General features: G+C 32.7%; 1 protein-coding gene across 1 annotated transcript in view; it reads left to right on the forward strand.

Annotated features, from left to right (window-relative positions):
* The window catches only part of COL11A1 (collagen type XI alpha 1 chain), a 561,059-nt gene that overhangs the window by 505,314 nt on the left and 32,539 nt on the right, over positions 1-23,206 (forward strand). Inside the window, exons 51-58 of the mRNA XM_057310420.1 lie at positions 6,485-6,592; positions 12,075-12,182; positions 13,112-13,165; positions 14,230-14,283; positions 14,775-14,882; positions 20,010-20,063; positions 21,885-21,938; positions 22,948-23,001. Coding sequence (XP_057166403.1) covers positions 6,485-6,592; positions 12,075-12,182; positions 13,112-13,165; positions 14,230-14,283; positions 14,775-14,882; positions 20,010-20,063; positions 21,885-21,938; positions 22,948-23,001 — 594 coding nt within the window. The remainder of the gene's footprint in view (positions 1-6,484; positions 6,593-12,074; positions 12,183-13,111; positions 13,166-14,229; positions 14,284-14,774; positions 14,883-20,009; positions 20,064-21,884; positions 21,939-22,947; positions 23,002-23,206) is intronic.

The following is a 23,206-nucleotide window of genomic DNA, read 5'->3' on the forward strand; positions in this document are numbered from 1 at the left end:
AAGTTGGCTTTGAAAGAAGGGGCAGATTTTTTTTCCCTCCTTCTACTCGAATAGCTTTAGTTCATAAAAATTTATGTTTATACTTCTGAATACAAAAAGGGTGGAAAAAATCTCCACCTTTCTTTTAACAATATGACTTTAGATATACCATATAACCTGGGTCTTAGTTTTCTCTTCTATAAAACTTCTCTCTAGTGGGCTGACTTTTAACTGAATGCTGATGAGGTGATTTCTCTGTTTACCACTCTCATTTACTTTATAAATGCTCCTTGGCGTATGAAACACCCAGTGAAAATAACAGGAAATACTCATCTGGGTGTTCTGTGTGTGAAGAGTTAAAGAAATAACCACACTGTTCTCTTTGCTCCAAGAACATAAACTGATACTATTCCTTCTTGGATTTTAATTGTAAAGTTTAGAGGAAGGGGCTGCAGAAGAGGATTAATCTAACATAAAAGTTAATATAGTTACTTAACTATAGAGAGAAATGCAAATTTCTCCTTTTAAAAGCAGTTATGTGTCTACCTTTCAGTTGATAACACGTGACTTGTAGTGGTTAATATTTAGTATTAAAATAACAGAATAAATAAATAAATAATATTTTATGTCATGGTCATTATAATTCATTCAAGTCAACATATACTATTGCCTTTGCTTTTGAACAGCAAAGAAAATATAAAACAAAAAGACAACCTACTGAATGCCTTTGAAAAATGTTTAATTTGCCATGTTCCCATTGCTTTTTAAATCATGGGGTGGGAAAATGATATTTCTATAGTTTTTAACCCTTTTTCTGTGAGTTCTTTCCAATTAGGCAATTCTAATGTGTAAAATATCCGTCATGGTTATAAAAGATGAGTATACCAACAATTTAAATTAGGATTAGAGACATCATTCTGTGGAAAACTCTCTACCCTTCTTTTAACATAACCATGTAGACTTCTGGATCTTAGTTTTCTCTTCTATAAAATTTTACTTCTACACTCATTTGAAATTGCATATCTGTTTTTGAAATATGTAGTTGTTCATGTATGGTTCTCTAAGATCTGTTGCATTCATACTTTTAAGACAGATATTGCTTAAAGAACTTTAGAGGCATCACCACATTAAATACCACAAAAACTTGGGGACAAACTATTTCTATCCCCATTTTATTGATGAGAAATGTGAGCCTTTGAGTGGTTAGTGTGTTTGCTCAAGATGGGAATGTTGGTGATTCCAGTGCTGGAAAAGGAAAGATCACACACAACAGACACATTTATTTACTTAGGGTCTGCTACGTTCAGGTAACTACTCAAAGTTCTGGAGGCCAATGAAAAAAATAAGCAAAAATCCTACTTTTGTAGAGCTGATCATTATCCATTTAATCAATGTGTGAGCCCAAATGTATTTATTTTAAATGTAAATGTTTATTTATCTGACAATTATAAAGCCCTCTACTCTTTACTATAGCCAGTTATAGAGCTATGCAATACTTTCTATCACTATCAATGTCTACCCTTTATGGAAAAAAATTGCATGTGAAACGTGAGTCTCTCAAGGGGTGCTACCTAGCATAATACATTTTGTATTCCCAGTCAGTGTCACAAGAAAATAGATTCTAACTATATTTTTTTGGGAATGTGCAAATGGGTTCTCTTTTTAATACGGGGTTTAAATTTTTATTTTTTTGTAATGAGATTTCTCCAGTGGTTCAGTTGGGAACTAAAGGATTCATAAGGCTTATTCTTCTAAAAGTTGGCCTGGGAATATTTTTAAAAGATTAGCATGTTCATAAGATCATTTGCTTAATAGGTAGGTATTATCAGAGATTTTCACTTTTCATTTATAGAAGTATAAAACAAAATCATTGCAGAGCATGCTATTATTAAAAATATCCAGATTTACAGAATGTTTGAAATAACTAATGGAAAAAGAAATCAGTTATACTTTAGGGCACAAATATACATCCAAAAAGTCTCCTCTTATTGTTTTCATCCACTGCTTCAAAGTTAATGAGCTGTGACAAGATCATGAGCAATATTTTAACTGCAGGAAACTAATATGTTTTTATTGTTAATTTTAATGCAGATTCCACAAGTAAGATGGCAATCTGAAATTTAATCTTATGAATGCTCCAAGGGAGTAATTAAAATAGTTAAGCTTTGCCATAAAAAATAGCATATAATATCTACAAACTATAAACACTGTCATTGATTAAAATCAGCATTCTTTCTCTACTTGATATACATGAACATTTTATTTGATTAACTTTAAATATTAAACATACTTTGCTAGAAAATTAATAAGCATTCTTTTCTTAAGTAAAGACCATTAGTTATTTTCACATAATTTGTCAGACATAGTGTATCCAGCTAAAGAAATATATATTTCTCTTAATTTTTATACCACATTTTCTAGGGAAATATATTCAAATGATGCTCTTTCTCATGCAAATTTGGGGAATTTCTGACTACACATGAATCCATTTAGATCCTAAATTTTTTAACATTATCTATCATGTTCACATATTTTGTAGAAAGACCAGTGCATATCTCTAACTCTGTTATCATATTCTTATATTTATTACTGCTATTTATAGTTATTTGACGCATTTAGTAAGTATTTTATGCTTTGGAAGTATCAATGAAGAAATCATGGAGATAATTACAGGACAAAATTCAGGCCAAATACTACATTAATTCCTTCAGAAAATAATGGTAGAAAACCTAGCATACTATGGTAAATTGTGTAAGGAATATTTAGAAGGATGTCTCATGCTTTAAATTCTCAGAATAATACAACTTTTAGAAAAGATGGTTGTCATCCTGGGCCTAATGAATGGCTAAAATTTTAATAGTACAGAAAAAGACCAAGGACTTCCCAAGGTAGAATGTAAGAGTGACCAACCACTCTACTAATAGCAGGCATATAGTATTAGAGGAACAATGAGAGATATGATGTATTAGGAGGAAATAACTTGCATGTTACATACTAAAATGTAAAGCAAAAAAAAAAATTTCGAGTGTGTGTGTGTATGAGTATTTTGAGGGGAAGATCAAGGATAAATATATTCTCAAAAAGAAGCATTTACCCAAACTGTTTCGAGTTCTGTAAATAAGAAAGAAGAGTTAGCTTCTAAAACCAAAGGTGGAACATAATGAAAAAATCTCACACATGTTAAATAGTTCTCAAAACTAAAAACAATTCTTTGTTGTTGAAAATTAAAAATAAATTTGTAAGCAACAGTGACAAAAAGCGAAGATTCTAATGAGTTGTTTAAAGAAGTTTAAATGAACGATATCAATGACAAAGAATGACTATTTGCACAAAGGACATAACTATTGCTATAAATACTTTCACGTTTTCTAATTTTAGAGGGTGTTCAACGAATATGAACTCATTCTGGGAGAAGTGATCATAAATGACTATGCGTCTCCCACTTATTAAATTTAGCACAATATGTATAAATTATAGTGGTACAAACAATCAGGGATTCTTTTTTTCTCTGCATTTGTTTATGAAATACTCAGTACTTAGAAAAATCTTTGTATAGATCATGGCACATCAGGCCCTTATGGCCTTTATCTGAAAAATAAGCAAACTGTATTGGAATTAAATTATATCGCATACGCAGAGTACTTAACACAATAATTGTTTAATAGGCTTGATAATTGGAAAATAGTAAGTTTTTTAATATACATTTCAGCTTCCTAGTGAATATCCCCTTTAATCATTCCAGTCTCATAGCTTTTACCTCAACATGTCTAATGTGACATCTTCCTCGGGTAGTCTTCCAATAGTTGGGGTTTAAAAGTAACACAGAATTAAAGAGAAAGATTTCAATGGCCTGACAAATCAAAATTGCCTCTCTTTTTGTATAGTCAATTACAAATAAAATATCTTAGCACTTAAATTGGAGGCTTAGTTTAGATTTGATAACACTAATGGGTAGTAATCCTTTTCTGAGGTTTTACAAGTAAAATGTTAAAACGGAAATGTAATGCAATCATGTTGTATGCACCAGTTTTTCAGATAAGTAGAGATTTATCTTTAGGGATGTCACATTGTATACTGTCTTCTGTCGATATTTTTCTATTACAAAAAAATGTGCTTTCTTTACTGAACTTTTTCTTTCTCTCTTTGTAATTCAGGAAACACCTTTGCATTTCTTTCAATTTCAGGGTCCTTGTTTTGATCCTCTTGTTCTCTTCCCTCTTCCTTCTTCCTCCTTTCTGTCTAGAGACAAATCTTTACATTCCTTTCACTTATAGGGCAGTACCTCTCGAATGCAAAAACACTTAGAGGACTCTACTCTTTATTTTTCTCTTCTGCACTGGCTTCTGAAATCATTCATCCAATGTCTTTTACTTGGTTAACACTTACAGCACTTGTGGTTGACTTTTTTCCATATAAATATTTGATTAGATTTCAAAAAAACATTTTGACAGAAGGTAGATGTTTATTATCTAAAAAAAAAAAAATACTAACTGCAATTTTCCTTTGTTTCTTCTAGTATTTAAAATATTTAATTGGTAAAAATTTAATTTTCACACAGTTTCGGTTAATTATTATGCAACTGAGGAACAATTCCTGGGTTTGTTTTTAAAAATATACTTATTATAGTGTAAAAATGCCACTTTTGTTTATATCAAGTTTAAATTTCATGATTTCTTTAACCATATTTTTAGTAATTTCTCCAAATTATTTCCATCTCCTAAGTTTAAGATACCCTAAAATTTAAAAAAACTACAGCAATGGTTGCAAAACAAAACAAAACAAAACAAAAATGAAATACAAAATAACTTCTTCTAGTGTCACTCTTAAATTATTACCAATAGTCTCAAATCTGTATTCTCTTAATTCATTTTAATTGTGTTAGCATTCAGATATCTGGCTAAATAAAAACTATTTTATGTACCTTGCAAATTTAGCCAGAAAAATACTATCAGGAAATTGAGTAGTAAATATTTTTGTAATCTTTTGTATCAAAAATATTTCAATAAAATTGAATTTGAAGATATTCCGATTAAATAACCCCTGGGAATCATTGATGTCTCCATTAGAGAGAAGCAGTGGGTGGCTTTGTAGAGAAAGCACAGGAAGGAGCCCAAGGTCAGAGTTTCTTTTGACTAGCTACATGGTTATGACCAGCTACAGGTTTCTCACCTTTACAACTGATGGACTACAACTGCAATATCAACTGTATGGAATAAAATGACAAAATGAATGTGAAATGGAATTGTAAATTGTCAAGCACTATGTCAATACAGATTTTTGTCATTATTATCACTGTTCTTGTGTTTACACATAACCGGTTCTCTACTTCATAAAATATAAATTAGAACAAAGTCAGTATTTCATATTTGTATAAAGAAAAGATTTCCAATTATATGGGAAGTATAATTTTAGAAAGTAAGGGTAAAAATATTGTATTTTCCAGGTTTTAGAAGTCATTTCTTCTATGAGTTTTGAAACGATGTTATCTATATATCTTATTAAAGAGAACTATTAATAATCCTATTTTCTAATATTTCAGATTTATTTCAATCATGAAAGAAAATGATAAATTGTAACTTAACCACTCATCTAGGAATCTAATCCAAAGACAACAGCTTTGTTATTTTTTATTAAATAAAAATGGAAATAGTAAATAGGTTATACTTGAGCTTTACATGACTTAGTAAATGTGTTTGATTTCTTTTATTCTTCCTTTAAATAATGATTTCTTAAATTGTTGATAGATGGAATTAATATGAAGGCAGTATCCACAGTTATTTTTTTTAATTTTACATATTAGGTATTTTTTAAAGCAAATTAGTTGAAAATATATGGCATCTTCTTTGGAACTCAATTGGACATACCTAATTATATGAATTATCTTGCCAGTGTTTGTAATAAAATCCAATGATCCCTGTCAGACTCTAAGATAAATTTAAAGACTTATTTTCTGGGAAAAAGTCCAAACTCTGGGATAGTGATTATCAAACTTTATTTTGTAAAAATATTATATTCGTAGTCTAATGCAGTGACGATTTCTGAACTCATTTTTAAGACTTGGAAATTGTGATTTGGCAAGTTTGAGGTGAAGCCCAGAAATCGCTTTGAGAAATATTAGTCTAGAAAATTCTTCTGCCAATCCATAATAATACAGGGAGAAAATCACATAAGTCATGTATTGGATTCATGTTTTATAAAGCATTGTGAACCACTGTGAACACTTAATAAAGAATGATATCTGTAAAATATTAAAGATAAACAAATTAAAATTTTTCATCTTATCAATATTTTCCTAACTTCAATATCTGTGTTTAATATTGGGGCTAGAAATTAATCATTCAAATAATGAGTACAACCGTTCCTATTTGAGATCTCCCAATTGTCTTGAAGTGACTTTTGCATTATTTATTATCCTAAAAGATTCCACTATGAAATAAGTGATTCTTAAGCCAGTATCACTTTTTCCCACGACTAATAACAAAATACTTTTTCCCCCATGTATTAGGGCTCACCAGGAGAACGTGGATCAGCAGGTACAGCTGGCCCCATTGGTTTGCCAGGGCGTCCGGGCCCCCAGGGTCCTCCCGGTCCAGCTGGAGAGAAAGGTGCTCCCGTAAGTAATTTCAAGGAGAAAATATATTATACTGCCATTCTGCACAAGTTATTACTTTTTATTCAAGGATATTAGCTCTTCATACTCCACTGCCTTCTCTCTGCATATGTGTCTGGCATATAAACACACTTCTTTTTATATTTATAATAGAGAAAATTTCAAATTCAATTAAATGAGATGACATTTTCCCACACTTTATGAAACTCTAAGACCTGTGAAGGAGTTGGATATTATTAATGTAAAAGTCTTCTGATTTTGCTCCTTTTAAAAAATAAAATTGGAGTTTTGATTAAAACTATACTTTGCTGCTTTATATTAGAAAAGTATGCACTTTTCACTCCTCTTGTATTACAACTTCATATCCAGTATTTCCAAAGTCTGTAAATGAAACCCATAGAAAGGGGCTGCCCTTCTCATGTAATTTGAGTTTTGATCTACAGTGAATGAGATGGGAAACATCTAACAAATTATTTTATCTTATATTTATTGGATTTAAAATTTTATTTTTAAATGATTGTGGGGTATATTCTATTCATTGGGCTTATGTTTCTTTGTCGAGATTTCTTCTCTGTTTCTGTCTTTGCTTTTGATTTAATCATATTAATTTTCTTAAAAATTTCTCATCCTCTAAAATTAAAACACAAACTCATTCAATAAATGTGGGTAAAATGGTAGACCATAATACATAAAAATAGGAGTTCAATACTTTTGTATACATTTAAGTCTTAATATATATAATCTAGTTTAAACCTGTAATTTACAAAATACTGTTTTATTACTAAGACTTTAGTTCTAGGAAGTTGCTTTCATTGTCTATGAATTTTCTTTCATTGTGATATTATTCAACTGTTTCCAAATTAAAATGCTTGTTCTTTGTAATCTATTACCTTTCAGAAATATTAGAATATTAGAATGCAGCCATACCATCTATAGATAGATTTTTGGAGACAAAAAAGCACTTTTAATTGCTGAGAAAATTTTTAAAGTAATATATTTCCAGCTTAGTAAATATGTTGAAAATATAGACTTATTTTCTGAGTTGTTAACAACTATGAAAAAATTATTCTTTGCCCCCCTTTTACAAACTCTGTAACCTCCCACCAACTTTTATAGTATGTTGTACATGAGAAGAGGACAGAAAAGACAGATTTAAACCTTCTCATACAAGTTCACTAATAAATCCAGGGTACCCATATCTTGGCACATCACAGTGAAGAATGCATACAGGATAAAAAGATATATACTTCTTCTTATACAAACTGAGAATATACTAATTAGAGAAGTCAAGGATTCTGTGAAGATAATATATTGAAATGCTGGGTTTTAAAGTGGTTAAATATCTTGGTATTATGAAGAAAGAAGGAAAATATTGAAGCAAAGAGAATAATATGGAAAAGTACCGAAAGTGATAAGAAGAAATTAATTTTGTGAAATAGAGGAGATATTATTGACAGAAGGCCTTCCTTGTAAGAGCTAAGATTTGGGCTTGAGTTTCATTGGTGATTGATGATATAATGACTAAGAAGGGGAAAGAGATGCTCTGCCCATTTGTCCTCTCTCAATTTTTCCCACCACCAACAAAAATTCCAAGATGTTCATTCTATTTTTTTATTGTTGTTCAACAAATAGTTATTGAGAACAACCAAGTGCAGCTCACTGTATTAGTTAGTATTTTTGAAGAAGGTGTCTATTTAGGGATAGGAGCATAAAGTGGTTATACAAGTGTTAGGGTAAAGTACCCATAGACCTCCATGCAGAGGTTTAGCAAAAACTGATGAAAATGTTGGCTAAGCTGTTAAGTGCAGTCTTTTACCTCTTCCTAAATCCAAATATAAATTTGGGATCTTAACTTCTCTGAGCAACTTGTGTTTTAAAAATGTTATATAATTATTAGTAGGCTAGGGCTTGCATAAAAAAAAAAAAAAAAGATAAGATGAAGGGTCTGTGGAAGGCAAGTCCTTGGCTAACTTAACCACCAATCTTCCTCCTTGGAAGGAAGAAAATAGAAAAGATGGAATGTCCACATGACCTACTTATGGCAATACTGTGGCCTAATCTCTATCCTCAAATTAATCAATCAGTGTCAAAATTGTAAATCTGAGAGTTATTTACAACAAGAGCAATGTTAAGAGGCATATTGTTGAATTCCCATGTGATGCAATATTGAGGGAGGAGAATAAAAGTTTGGATGCTCCTTTAGGGGGAATCATTATGGTGGGAGTTCTGCAAGACTCAAATAAGAGAGAGGTAGAGTAAAAGAGCCCATGACCAAGAAATAGACTCTTAACTACCGAGAGCAAACTGATGCTTACCAGAGGGGAGGTGGGGGGGATGGGTTAAACAGGTGATGGGGATTAAGGAGGGCACTTGTCACGATGAGCACTGGGTGATGTATGGAAGTGTTGAACCACTCTTTTGCACACTTGAAACTAATATTACACTATATATTAACTAACTGGAACTTAAATAAAAATGCTTAAAAAAAAAAAAAAGGAACCCTAGAGTGATACAAAATGTATCCAGGGCACACCATCATGTAGGCCTGAGAATAGAGTCTCCTTTGTTGAATGTTGTAAAACATCAAGAATACTGAAAGCCGAGTAAAAGCAAAAAGAGAGATGGGGACTTGGCCTGTTGGGCATTTGTGACCTCTGGGTAATTACAGTGGGAGTCAAAAGAAGGCGGGTGATAAAGGAGTAGGCTCGGTACATGTAGAGCTACCCCAGTAAGCCATGTGGCTAAAAAATAGTGGAGCAGTAGGTAGAAGTACAAGCAGAATTGAATGCATTTCCTCTTATTATGATGATGCACATATATTTATCGGCTTAACCAATAATAAGAAAAGTATCAGTGAAGATTAAGGAAGTTAAGGGTGTCAGAGGAAACTAGCGCTGCCAGCTTCAGCCAGTCAGAATTGGGTTGGGAATTCAAGTCTATTATTTGTTTAGTTCATGATTTTGACTAAGTTATTTTACACCCCAAAGCCTCTGAAAAGAAGGTAACCACAATATTTTGTGAAGATTAGATGAAATTGTAGTCCTAAATTACTTTGTAGAATTGTGATAATTCTTCAGTGAACCATCATCATCATCTTGTGTGTGGGCCAGAGTTGCCGTAAAAAAGGATGGCTTCTAACCAGAAGATAGATGCATAAATTGGCTTTTGAAGAAGGAAGGGTGGATTCAATGAATTATAATAAAAGTTGAGGGTATGGGTGCAGGCTAAATACAAGATCATGCCAAGTCAAACATAGGGCATGGGGATGGGTAGCTGCTTCTATCAAAATTTTAAGTTGAGATTCAGCTATTAACATTAGTGGAAGGGTAGAAGGGATGAAATAAAGTCTGCTTAAGGAAAGATGGATGATGTTTCTGATAGTCCTGTAGATTGCGGGCCGGGAGATGCATACATAATGGAGGGAGAGTTTGTCATCTTGCAGAGTTGTAAATGAAGAATCTAAATTTAGTGTGGTGTAGAGCAGTTGAAAGATGTTTCCTGACTCCACGCAGACCAGAATCAGAAGAAATAAATGGCAGGTGGTTTTTGGCTAGACATCATGTGTACTATAATGAAGGCAGATAAGAATTAATCTGTCTTATTTACGGATACTCTTGTATAAAACAATTGATGTTTGGAGTTTAGGCTCTAAAGGAAATCCAAATTTAGGGAGAACTATCTGAATCAGCTGATGTGTTTAAAATGATGAAATTCACTATTAATAACAGCACATTTTATGAGTATAAATAGGTTTGAGATATTGTAATATTTGATTTACAGGAAATAAAAAGTCTCTAGGGTGACATCCGGGTATGTCTTAAATGATAATTAGGGCATAGTTTTGAAAGACAAGAGCATATGGAATCTAGGAAATGAATAAATCAGAGTTTACAAGTTAACCTTTTTTATAGATATGTGTTATTTTTGTTGTCATTAATAACTCAACAAATATTCCCTAAGTGGCTACTTTGGGCCACAGGCCAAAGGGATGCAATGGAATGCAAAAACAGACATAGTTTCCGCCCTCATACGATTTATTGTCTGATGGGGCAATTAGATAATAGGCAAAGAATCGCTAAGTAGGTGTATAATTACAAACCCTGGTTAGTGATATGAAAGGAATATACTTGAATATGTCAGCTTGTAACAGAGGGAACTGAGCTGGAATCAGGTCCTTTCCTTGGACAGAACACAGATGATGGAATGTAAAAGATAAAGAGGAATTATCTAGGTGAAGGGTCCTCCTAGGCATCTTCAGGCCAAGTAACAAGAGGGTCATGGAATCAGGTTTAACTGAAAAAAGGTCTAGAGGGCTTGGAATGCAACGAGCAAGTGCAAGGGGAGGCTAGATGCTGCTGGGCAGGTCAGGTCGTAGGAGGCAGATAAAGGTAGGCCACACTAGCAGTGTGGTCTTAGGAATCATAAACAAGCAAATCGACTAAAAAATGTTGGTGAGATGATCTGATTGTCTCTCTGGTTACACATGGGGAATAGTTTGGAGGTAAGAATAGATGTGAGAAAAGAAAAAAGATTATTTCAGTCCTTCAAAAGAAAGCTACTGCTATTTTGGGATAAGGTGTTAGTGGTGGAGATAAAGTGAAGTAAAGGTATTCAGGAGATAAACAGATAAAACTTAATCATTGTGAACGGACAGGAAGTGGTAAGGGAAGGGTGTGTGGGGAGCAGGGTAACACAAAGGCAGGAGCTAATGACTTGCGGATTCCCAAACCCTATAACAAGAGAAATGAGTCACTGAGAGCAATCAGGTAATATATACCTTATGCAAAACTGAGGAAATCCTGACTTTTAGGAAATAATTTATTTTAAACTCTGAAAGAACTCTTAATGGAAAATAATGTCATTATCAAGACCTATTTTCTTTCATTACACATTAGAGGTAAATTTTAAAATGGGAAGATAATGTCATTGTCAAAAAATAAAACTAATGGCCTTGTCATTTTGAATCTGTAAAAGCAGCAATGAATTAAAATATAAAAATCTAGGAAAATCCATGGCACATTTGTTAAAAAGAGAAAAGCTGATGCATAAAGCATATTATAAAGTTGGGATATGAGCAAATGCATTTTATAATTTTTTGACACAACTATTTCAGTAACCCGACCAAAGAATAAAAGCTCAGTGAATTTTCGTAAACATCAAGCATCTGATTTATCAATGTATAATACTTGATTAGAAAATTTGTGTTTGAAGGAAGAATTCTAAGTTGAGTCTTAATTACTTTGGTGGACCATAGCCTGAGATTTATAAATTGTTGACAAGATGGTATTCTTAGTCAGGAAAGAACGTAGGGATCTTTTGTGTCGTCATTTGTTACTTGAAAATATTTTTTCTTGGTAACATTAATTTTTCTTTCAGATACGGAACCCAGAGTATGACTGTTGCAGCTGCACTTAAAAATTGTAATAAAGAGCTAATTTATAGGTTTCTTACAGCGAAATAATGATCTGCTGGATTTTTAATACAGGGAGAAAAAGGTCCCCAAGGCCCCGCTGGGAGAGACGGAGTCCAAGGCCCTGTGGGTCTTCCAGGGCCTGCTGGGCCTGCGGGCTCCCCTGGAGAAGATGGAGACAAGGTTGGTATTCTTTATTCATATTAGTACCTCCTGTGAAAATTTAATTTTTTTCTCAAGAATCCTAGGTTTAATGTTTCTGAAGTTAGATACTAACAAACCTTAAGATGGCTTTTTCGAAGTTTTATATGTCCCATGAGCTCAAAGTTTTCAATTTAGTGTGACTACTATTATCTATCCGTGAAATAGTATGTGGGATGTAAACAAAAAAAAGGGAACACAAAAACAATGGTGGGGGGGGAAATAGCAGATGCCAAAATTGCTTATTTATTTTCAAATCTATAGTTTCTGAAATAAATGTGAAACTAATTTAATTAATTATTTGTATATACTTAGTACTTGTGTCTTGGATATTGCAAAGAAAGACTTAAGAATGGGTCGCATACCTGTTTGCTAATACTATACTTCTCTTTCAGCCAACATATAAGTAAAGATTCTAAGCTCTTGATTCTGAGTGTAGGGTTGTGTTGTTAAGTGTATAAACTTAATGTGTCTTCTAATATTGTTGTGAAATGCCGTAACACAATTTATGAACCAGTAATCTGATAATGTGCAACATTTTAGCATTTGGAAGACCAGGAGAAAAAAATTAAGTAATTTTTGATTAATGCGTAATTATATATCTGTATAAATCAATGTAATACCATTATCAGTTTATAGTGATGATATTTTAGACAAAATTGATATTTTGAATTTAAATTCCAGCTTCAATATTCCTCAAAGTTAGTTGACTTTTGGTTGTCTATATATTAGTCAACACTAGAAAGAGAGAAGCAGAGAAAACCAGGATTTTACAATTTAAACAGTGACATTAAACACTAACACATAATTACATTAAAGTAAAATTTAATAATGGAATGCTAGTGATGACAATTGGAATGGCAGATGTGACATACTAGAAATAAACTTTAACTTAAATCTTTCCAATACAGGGTGAAATTGGTGAACCGGGACAGAAGGGCAGCAAGGGTGACAAAGGAGAAAATGTGAGTTTCCTTGTTCTTACTGAGGGGCAATTATTCATTCAACTTTTTTTTTTATATTAACCATGGATATTTTTCCGTAGTACTACCTACTTATAAATCCATACTATATTACCTCTTTGGCAACTCTTCAGTTGAGATTCAGTCAATTCTAATTAAACCTCTTTCTGATGTTATGTGCTAAGATATGTAATCATTCCAATCCTGAAAGCCTCATAATGAGACTAAGTCACCAGCAAATTCACTCTCCATCGCTTTTGCATCATTAGTTCATATATCCCTGTGGTTTAAAGAGAAATCGTGTCTTAGTGTGGTTATGAAAAGGATTTTGACCTGGTGGAAACCTGAAAGTGCCTCATGTACCCCGATGGTCTATGAACTGTGCTTTCAGAGTCTTTGCTTTAAGTACTCTTTCCAACAGGTGGCAGTAATTATGAACAATGACTGTTTAGTGCTTGGATCTTTTACAGTGACTGATCAGTTATTTATATAAAAAAAGACGGTTAAGAAGAAATATTTATTCATGTAAGACTCACAAACCTATTGAAATCTATTGCTCAAAAGAAGGAGTTTCGGTATACTTAATATATAAACTAAGTTTGCATGTGTTTTCATATGAAGGAAATGCAGATTTTTATATATCACTATGTTCTGTCTGTATAGAATCTCGCAATCCCAATATTCATTTAGAAGATAGTGTATGGACAGATCTTTTAAGTGCTCTTTCTGACTGATCCTATCTCATTAAAGAAATCTGGCATTTTGAAAAATTTCAAATGTGAAACTTCAGTGTCTTACATAAAAATCCATTTTTAAATATCCACATTACAGTTGAGAGTGCTTTCAATAATAACCAGCAATTTCAAGCTGATTGCAAATATGCAAGTCTGAGTCTCAAGTAGTAAAACAAATAATGGTTGACTGGGCTAAATGCAAAAGACTTCTTTTCTTTTCCATAGAAGTGTAGAGATGCATAATAGATTTTGATCAACTAAATATTCTGTGCTATTAGAGCTGAGGCTCTTCCGGCTTCAGTTTCAAAATTACTGATTTTTATCTCACCCCAGGGTCCTCCTGGTCCCCCAGGTCTTCAAGGTCCCGTTGGTGCCCCTGGAATTGCTGTAAGTACTCCTCTTTGTTCAGCAAATTTATATCCTCACAGTTCTCTGGTTAAATTTATGAACTGTCACACAACCAGTTGATTTTGTGCAGCGATGAGTTTGTACGTTTAACATTGAATCAAGTTTAAATTATCTAATACAGCTAACTAAGCTGATCTTTATAAACAAAAGATATTGTGACTTCATTTGAAAAAAAAATCACAACCAGTTGGAAGTACTTAATTTGTAGTAAATTCTGAACATCATTTCCCCCTTGTTAGACAATTTTTATGTCACTTGGTATACGTGAGAAAATCAAAATCAGCCATACTCCAGACACAAGGAGTGTAAATAATGGTGTATTTATAGCAGATAATGGAAATTTAATCTTTTTACTCGGTTGCTTGTAAATAGAACAGCTTTGATTAAATTAGAAATGGCTATATTTTTATGATGATGTATCAGAATCATGATTTTTCTAGTTTGTGATCATTTTCATTGCTCTACTCTAGGGAGGTGATGGTGAGCCAGGTCCCAGAGGTCAGCAGGGGATGTTTGGACAAAAAGGTGATGAGGGTGCCAGAGGTTTCCCAGGACCTCCTGGTCCCATAGGTCTTCAGGTAAGATGCTCTCTGCATTGTGTACTTGGTCGTGTCCACCTACTTCTCACACCAGCTTTTCTGGTGGATGTAAAACCAAGTAGCCTTCCTTGTTCTATGCAGGAACTTGGATACAATGTTTAGCCATAATGACTGTTTTACTTAAATGTTAGCCCTACATTAGGTATCATATCTCCTTTCTTCATTCTCATTTTGCTTAAAAAAAACAAAACAAAAAACAAAAAACAAAAAACCTTATTTAAGGCTGATCGTTAAAAGTGAGAGTTTAGAAGGATGCTTTTGTAGGTCTCATAGCAAGAAAAATAGTACTTCAGATGGCTAACAAAAATCCAAAGCATTTTGAGAAAGAGCAAACTGCCAATCACAACTACCAACAGACACTGCCAAGAGCAATTGTTAAACAATGATAGGTAAAATAAATAGTTAACAATGGAGAAGTCATTTCAAATAATATTTTAAATTTATGATTTGAATTTTATGAAACATATTCAGGACAAGAAATATGAAATTGCAGATCTTTCAAATTTTCATTCAAATATGTCTTACAACTGGACTCAGTCAACACTTGCATAGTAGACAAATCCTCTTCTTAGTTGTTTTTCCACTCTTCCATGTGATGTTCACTGCTTCCTACAAACTTTGGAAACATCCGGCTTTTTTCTTTCACAAACTTATTCTATACCTACCTAGTGATCCTCTGGAAGATTATAAAATTTTGTTTTAAATGATATTTGGGTACCGTATGGATATGCGTTATACCGCATGAGCAATTTTAGAAACGGTTAAATTAAATCATCTAGTTCACTGTCCTTAACCATTTGTGAAATTGTAGAAAAGTAAATAGAAGTTGCATTTATATAAATTTAATTTTTTATCTTTATTTTCATAAATAAAGTCACAGAATACTGGTTTTTAATATTAAATAGGTTATTATATACATAATTATACAGATTATATTGTAAATAATATAATTAATTATATATCATAGTTATTGTTATAACACTCAATGGATGTCTCCCAGTGAACATGATATTGTAATTTTCTGCTTTTATTTTAATGCCAAAATGATTCTTTTTAGACTTGGGAAATGCAAAAACTTCATGTTCATACTGTGTTTACCTCTTTTATATTTATTAGACAAAAATAAATGAGCAATCATGAGTACAAAATATCAACATGTGTGAGAAACACACATATTTGAAAACAACAACAAGGGATTCAAAATCAGATTGCCAGTGGATAGGTTACCATTCATTTTCTGCTTTCTCATTTAACTGATTACTCTGATTCTATAAGGTTGTAATTTAGGAGTTTAGTTCTCATGATTAAAGAAGATGCCTTGTAGCTTATATTTATAAAATATTAAGTGAAAAATTACCTTCATTTCCACAATGTAAGAAATGTGCTCTTTGATGAGGGTTACTCAAGAAATTAGTTCACTACAAAATTGATTATATTTTCCCACAGCTACCTCTTTAAATCAGGGATCTGAAAAGATGCTAATGTAATTAACATGTTCACAATTGCATCTGCATCCTTTAATTGAAGCTTCATGGCAGAATAGATATTAGCAATTATAATACATAAATAATAATAATCTAATATTCTGGTTAAGTGACTTGATTTTTCAATTTGATGTTTATAATTTATCTGCATATGAAGGAGACATATAGAATGACAGTTCTTGGCTTAAATTCATTTTTTTTATTTTATCACTTAAGTGCCAAATGATTTTAAATTGACAGACCTTTAAACAGAATATCTCCATGTATAAATTATTCCTTAGGAGAAAGTTGGGGCATATGAAAACTGATTAACACTGTAGTACCATTTAGCACATTTAGTTTCCAGTAACAAAAGAATTTGACTCATTATGTCTCTATTAATTTCAATGATAAGAACATTCTGTCTTAATCAGCTTAAACTATAATCAGACTTCATCAGAAAGAAAGAAATATTTCAATGTTTCTCTATTGGGAGGTCTCTACTGAGCTAATATTAGGAATACTCATATGGGGCGCCTGAGTGGCTCAGTTGGTTAAGCATCTGCCTTCTGCTCAGGTCACGTTCCCAGGGTCCTGGGATCGAGTCTCACCTTGTGCTCCCTGCTAAGTGGAGAGCCTGCTTCTTCCTCTCCCTCTGCTGCTCCCCCTGCATGTTCGTTCTCTCTCTCTCTGTGTCAAATAAATAAATAAAATATTTTTTTTTAAAAAAAAGGAATACTCATATGCATAAAAAGAAGCTGGCAATGCAGAGCTTTTTTTGTTATAGAAATAAAAGAAAACTATGAACTCTACTATTTATATACTATTCAATTTGGGGATTCCAAATCAGATTTACTCTATGCTAAAAGGAAATGGAAACGTGGACAAAAAAATAAGCAATGTGATTATTAATTTATGCAGTGTTTAGGAAAACGTATAAACTTTAAGAACTTAAAATTTTAAGAACTTATAAATTTTAAACTATAAGAACTTAAGGGTTGCCTGTGTGGCTCAGTCAGTTAAGCATCTGCCTTCAGCTCAGGTCACGATCACAGTGTCCTGGGATCGAGCCCCACATTGGGCTCCCTGCTAAGTGGAGAGCCTGCTTCTCCCTTTCCCTCTGCTGCTCCCCCTGCTTGTTCGTTCTTTCTCTCTCTCTGCCAAACAAATAAATAAAATCTTAGAAAAAAAAACTTGTAAGAACTTAGAACTTACAAACTTTAAATTATAAGAACTTAAACTTATGTGTAAGTTGCAATGCATGATACTTAACAAAATGGACTTGAAATATTAGATGTTAAAATCTACTTGTCTGTTCAAGAGTTTAAGTTTGTGTTCTCTATCAATGAATTATAATTTCTGAGGTTGTGCATCTTGGACTCTGAAATCTTAGTAATTTCTCCCAGCTAGTTTTTAGGCAGGCTAAAATCTAAACTACTGCCTGGCTGTATCCTCCCTGGAACTTCTCCAGTGATTCTAGAAGCTACTATCAGATGATATTAACCATTTGGGAATACACACAACTGACTATTTTCCTAGACATCCTAGTGACAATTGAGAAAAAAGAAATGATATCCTGGTATATGTTGTCCATTATAAATCAGTAATTAAGATTTTGTCATAAAATAAATATATGCCACATTAAAAAAAATGTTTATAAATACACTCAATAGAGTACCCTCTCGGAGTGGATAGCCAAACTGAGAGCCATGTGGATTTAGCAGGTCATAGAAATAATTTAGTGGGTTATTACCACGGTTTTAAAAAAATGAAATATAACAGGATAAGGTAAAACAGAATAAAAATATCAAAGATCATCATCTGTGCATTAAAGGTATTATTTTTTGAAACTCCTCTTTCAGCCATTTTGCATGTGCACAGTTGGGAGGTAATAAGTGAAATATATTTATTACATTATAATGTAATATATTATAATATAATAATATAATTTGCAGCCACTGCAGGGTAGTGCCAACTCAATAATTTTACTAAAATACCAGCCTAGATTTAGAGCTTTTGTGCTGTGTATTTTTATTTCTTAAATAGATTATATCCGAAAAACTATTGTATAAATATTAAAAATAAAATATGTGTAGAGTGTATAAGGTATAAATAAACAATGGTATAATACTAAAACATTAAAAAATTAAAGTAATCCATAATCTTACCATATTAAAAACTATTACCATTTTCACTGTTTCTGTCCAATAATTATCATACCTATTTTAAACACTATTTCACAGATAAATTTATACTATGCATATTTACTTATACTTGTATTTTATTACTTATTATATATGCTTAATATTTAGAGTATTAGTATCATATTAATGGTCCTATAATATTCCATTAGCTTATGTAACCAAATTGATTTAGCTATGTTTTCTATTATTAACATTTGGAATAATTGAAAATTTTAATTGTCATAGCTCCTGTTATAATAAACATTTTATTGCATGTAGTTTTTCCTGTTGATTTATTTTCTTAGAATTCATTCATTCATCATTAATTCATTTTATTGAAATCCTAGTTTTTGCCTGATCCTCTGCTAATTGCTAGAGATAATATATTGACATCTACCCCAAAGTAGCTTATGGTTGTAAGTACATGAATAAGTGGCATTATTGTGTTTTTAGTTATATAATTCAAATATGTGCAAAGTATTGTTGAGATATGAAAGAGGAAATATAAACAATTCTGCTTTGGAAGAACTAGTTAAGAAGACCAAGAGGAAGTAAAATAATTTTCCCATAAAGACATAGGTGAAATTTGAGTGTAACCCGCTCTGTTAGTTTATTCTGTAACACAGAACCCTTCCAAAACAAAGACACTGCAACTGGATATAAAGGAAATGAATTTGAGAGAAAAGGGGAAGGAAAATACTCCAGGTTTTATGACCTTGCAGATTTCTAGGACTAGAAGTCAAAGTAACAGGTTAAAAATTCAGAAGTTATTTATAACCCTGGAAATGTGTTAGAATAACCCTGGAATATTTATTTTCTTTTTTTTTTTTAATCTTTATTTATTTATTTGAGAGAGAGAGAGCACAATCGGGAAGAGGGGCTGAGAGAGAATGAGAAGCAGACTCCCGGCTAAGCAGGGAGCTCGTGGGGCTGTATTGTAGGACCCCACGATCATGACCTGAGCGGAAAGCAAGAGTCAGTCACCCAACCAACTGCACCACTCAGGTGCCCTTAGAATATTTATTTTCAAAAGAGTTTTGTCAAATTGGTACATAACTATAAAAACCTCACCATAGGGTGTTCTAAAATAATTTGGGACAAGATTTTTAGAAAATCCTTGCAATGGCAGTCCTATATATTACTCATAAAAGATGGAACAAATGTTTAAGTGTCCATAAATTCCCTGATTAAATTATATATTTAGTGCTTGTAAATAAAATCAAACAGTATAATATTATACAAAGCATAAATTTTATTTGTAAATATAGGTATAAGATTTTATTATATGTAGTTAATACTTGCATTGTAAGTATTTTAACAGATGACAGTTTCTGAATCTTAATTTCATGTTTTTATTTGGCTTTATATCTAATTTTGGATTCATACTAGAAATTGGTCAAAAGTTTCTTTTTAAATACATGCCGAGTGACTTTTATTGTCTTCAAATTATATTTTCTTAGGGTCTGCCTGGCCCACCTGGTGAAAAAGGTGAAAATGGGGATGTTGGTCCTATGGTAAGTTTATATCTTTTAGGATATTATGGATTGTGAATTTTCACATTACTGATAGCTTTCTTCAGGTTTAGTAATATGAACAAAGTAGTCCTAAGAGCCATGACTTTTCAGATCTATGTCTCCCTCTTTCCCCACTAACCTGTATCTGTGACCATTGGAGTCTCTCAGCAAATATCTCCCTTTCTGTTCTCTTTCTCACTTTGGAGTAATGTTATATGCATACATGGCATTATTGGTTGATATGTTGTTATCTATATTTTTATTTCTAAGTGGGTGTATTATTGACATGTATATAAACTGCCAAACTTCAGTTATTTATCAGTTTTTAGCTCCAGACTTTGAAGTGGACAGGTAAAGAGTAGGTAATAGTCACCCATGATTTGGATAATTAGCAAATGTTAACAAAGTATTAAATATTAATTGTACTTTGTAACAAATTCTTAATTTAAAAGGAATTCTATCTGAATTAGAATGTTATAACAAAATAATTTGCACTTATTGATTCTGGCTTTCTGCTCTAAGTGTAAATCTAAGAGTTCACTGAAACTTTGAAATATATATATTTGTATATTGAGCAATACCTTGGATAAGGAAACAATTATCCAAGGTAATTGAAATATATAATGAAATGTAATGAATATATTTCCTAATCGTCCCTTCCTTTCAATAAATATTGCCCCCATTTCTTACTTCCTTCAGAATACACATTTTGATATTTTTACACTTGTATTTTAGATTTTATTTTCTTCAAATAAGAAATCATTCTTTTTATCACATTAAACTAAGAAACAAGGAACAGAATAAACCTTGATGACTCAAAGAACTGACCAATACTCTAAGCAGCATCAGGTACACAGAGAGCTCCTTTCTAGAGATGATTGCTATGGTTCCTTGAATCATTAATACATTTCTCTCCGACATATTAGTAATAGCTAATAGTAGGGAAGTTTTCAGCAATGACATTAGAATAAACTGTGACCTTTAGAAATAATTCTAATGCCCTTGTATTCACTACAGACTAATTTAATCACAACCTTGAGGTAAGGGGTTCTGGCCATCAGTATTTTGTAAAAAGTGCCCTGAAGTAATTTTAATGCACAACCAGTGAAAAGAACATTTGTTTTAGGAAGACAACTAAATACTTAATCTTATTTCAGTTCTAACATGTAGAACATAAGAACTGACACAAAAAAACAGAATATTCAAATAAAAAATACTTTTATAGAATTAATAAATTCTGAATCTACTCAAGCACCATTTCTTGTTCCAACTTTGTATTCCTTTTTTAATCTAACATTCTAGCATATTCTAGTATAATATATTTCTGTTGTATTATGAATCCATTGTACCAGATAGTAGTAATAGCCTAATTTTCTAATTTTTAATCAAATTGTTTGCCTGCAGTCCTAAACTCCCCATAGCTTTGTTCAGAGGATCATTTGCTAACATGATGTTGTATCCATCAAGAATGACTTATAACCCTGGGATGGTTCACTGGTTATGATTTTACAGCATTGGGGCACCTGGGTGGCTCAGTCGTTAAGCATCTGCCTTCGGCTCAGGGCGTGATCCTGGCGTTCTGGGATCGAGCCCCACATCAGGCTCCTCCGCTGGGAGCCCGCTTCTTCCTCTCCCACTCCCCCTGCTTGTGTTCCCTCTCTCACTGGCTGTCTCTATCTCTGTCAAATAAATAAATAAAAATCTTTTTTAAAAAATGATTTTACAGCATGAAACTTCTTTTAGTTTTCTTGACCACAAAGTGAAAATAATAGAAATGCAGTGTGTTTGGTCCTCATAAACCTTAATATTCATCTCTTACAGGGTCCACCTGGTCCTCCAGGCCCAAGAGGCCCTCAAGGTCCCAACGGAGCTGATGTAAGAATTGTGAAATATAGGTTAATTATTTTGAAGTTATTTAAGTGTCAGTATTATTTAATGGTAGATGGTACCTAAGACACAATGGAGATAATTGCACTATGGTTAAATGGTTAAGTGGACAAGAGCTCAAAAATCATCTACTCACTACATTTCGTTTTGCAGGAAAATAAACAGGCTTTATAGGGAACTAGTCACCACAAATATAAAAGAGTTTTAAAGTTCACATTCGATACAAGCTATTTTAGACAATTATGTGCATGATAATATGTGCACCTCTTACCATGTAAGTTGTTTCCTCTCAATTGTGTAAAGACAGTCTCCCCCATGCTTAATAATTGACCCACTGTTCCAATATTACGGGATTTGAAATGTAATGCCATATTTATCTTACTGTTACCATTTAGCAAATGTATAGAATTTGATGTTATCTCTTTTCTGATTTCACCTTTTCACAATGAAAAAATCTTTTATTCTTGTTTTCAATTGCTCTTCTGTTATGCCTGCTTTTAATTTGGTCAGGCCAGAACTGGGTAAAATAGACAAGGAGCAGGTGTACTAAAAGAGTTTTTGGGTTTTAATTCCCCTTAAGTAATATAAAGGTTAATGGTTCATACTGTTTTTTTTGCATGGATTACATAATTCTTAACCAGAGTCATACTTTGATCTACTCCAAAACTCTACAAAATTAACCTTTATTCTGGCCTATTCGATGGGCAAAGAAGTTGAAATTAAGTTCCGAGTATCAACCAGCATGACTAGAGTTGGAAAGTCTTCTGCCATATCTTCAAAATTCTGATGAATTTGAAAATCAATTTAATATAATTAAATTATTTGCTATCAAGTAAATTTGGCAACTCAGTAAAAGGCATCATTTTGTCCCATCCTTCAAATGACTTGGAAGATTCTTGCATATATTTCTCCTTCTTTGAGAACTACTAGATATATATTTATGACTTTTTTATTTTTATTGCAAGAATAAGGATAACTGTATATTCCTTTTCTGCAGGGACCACAAGGACCCCCAGGATCCGTTGGTTCAGTTGGTGGTGTTGGAGAAAAGGTGAGGAATGGGGGCACCGGGTGGCTCAGTTGGTTAATCATCTGCCTTCGGCTCAGGTCATGATCTCCCGTTTCTGGGATGTAGTTCTGCATCAAGTTCCCTGCTCAGTAGGGAGTCTGCCACTCTTTCTCTCTCTCTTTCTCGCTCCGTCTCCCTCTGCCCCTCCCTACTGCTCGTTACCACTCTCTCTCTCTCTCAAAGAAAA

The sequence above is a fragment of the Ursus arctos genome, unplaced genomic scaffold (assembly GCF_023065955.2).
Source record: "Ursus arctos isolate Adak ecotype North America unplaced genomic scaffold, UrsArc2.0 scaffold_12, whole genome shotgun sequence".
Lineage (NCBI taxonomy): Eukaryota > Metazoa > Chordata > Mammalia > Carnivora > Ursidae > Ursus > Ursus arctos.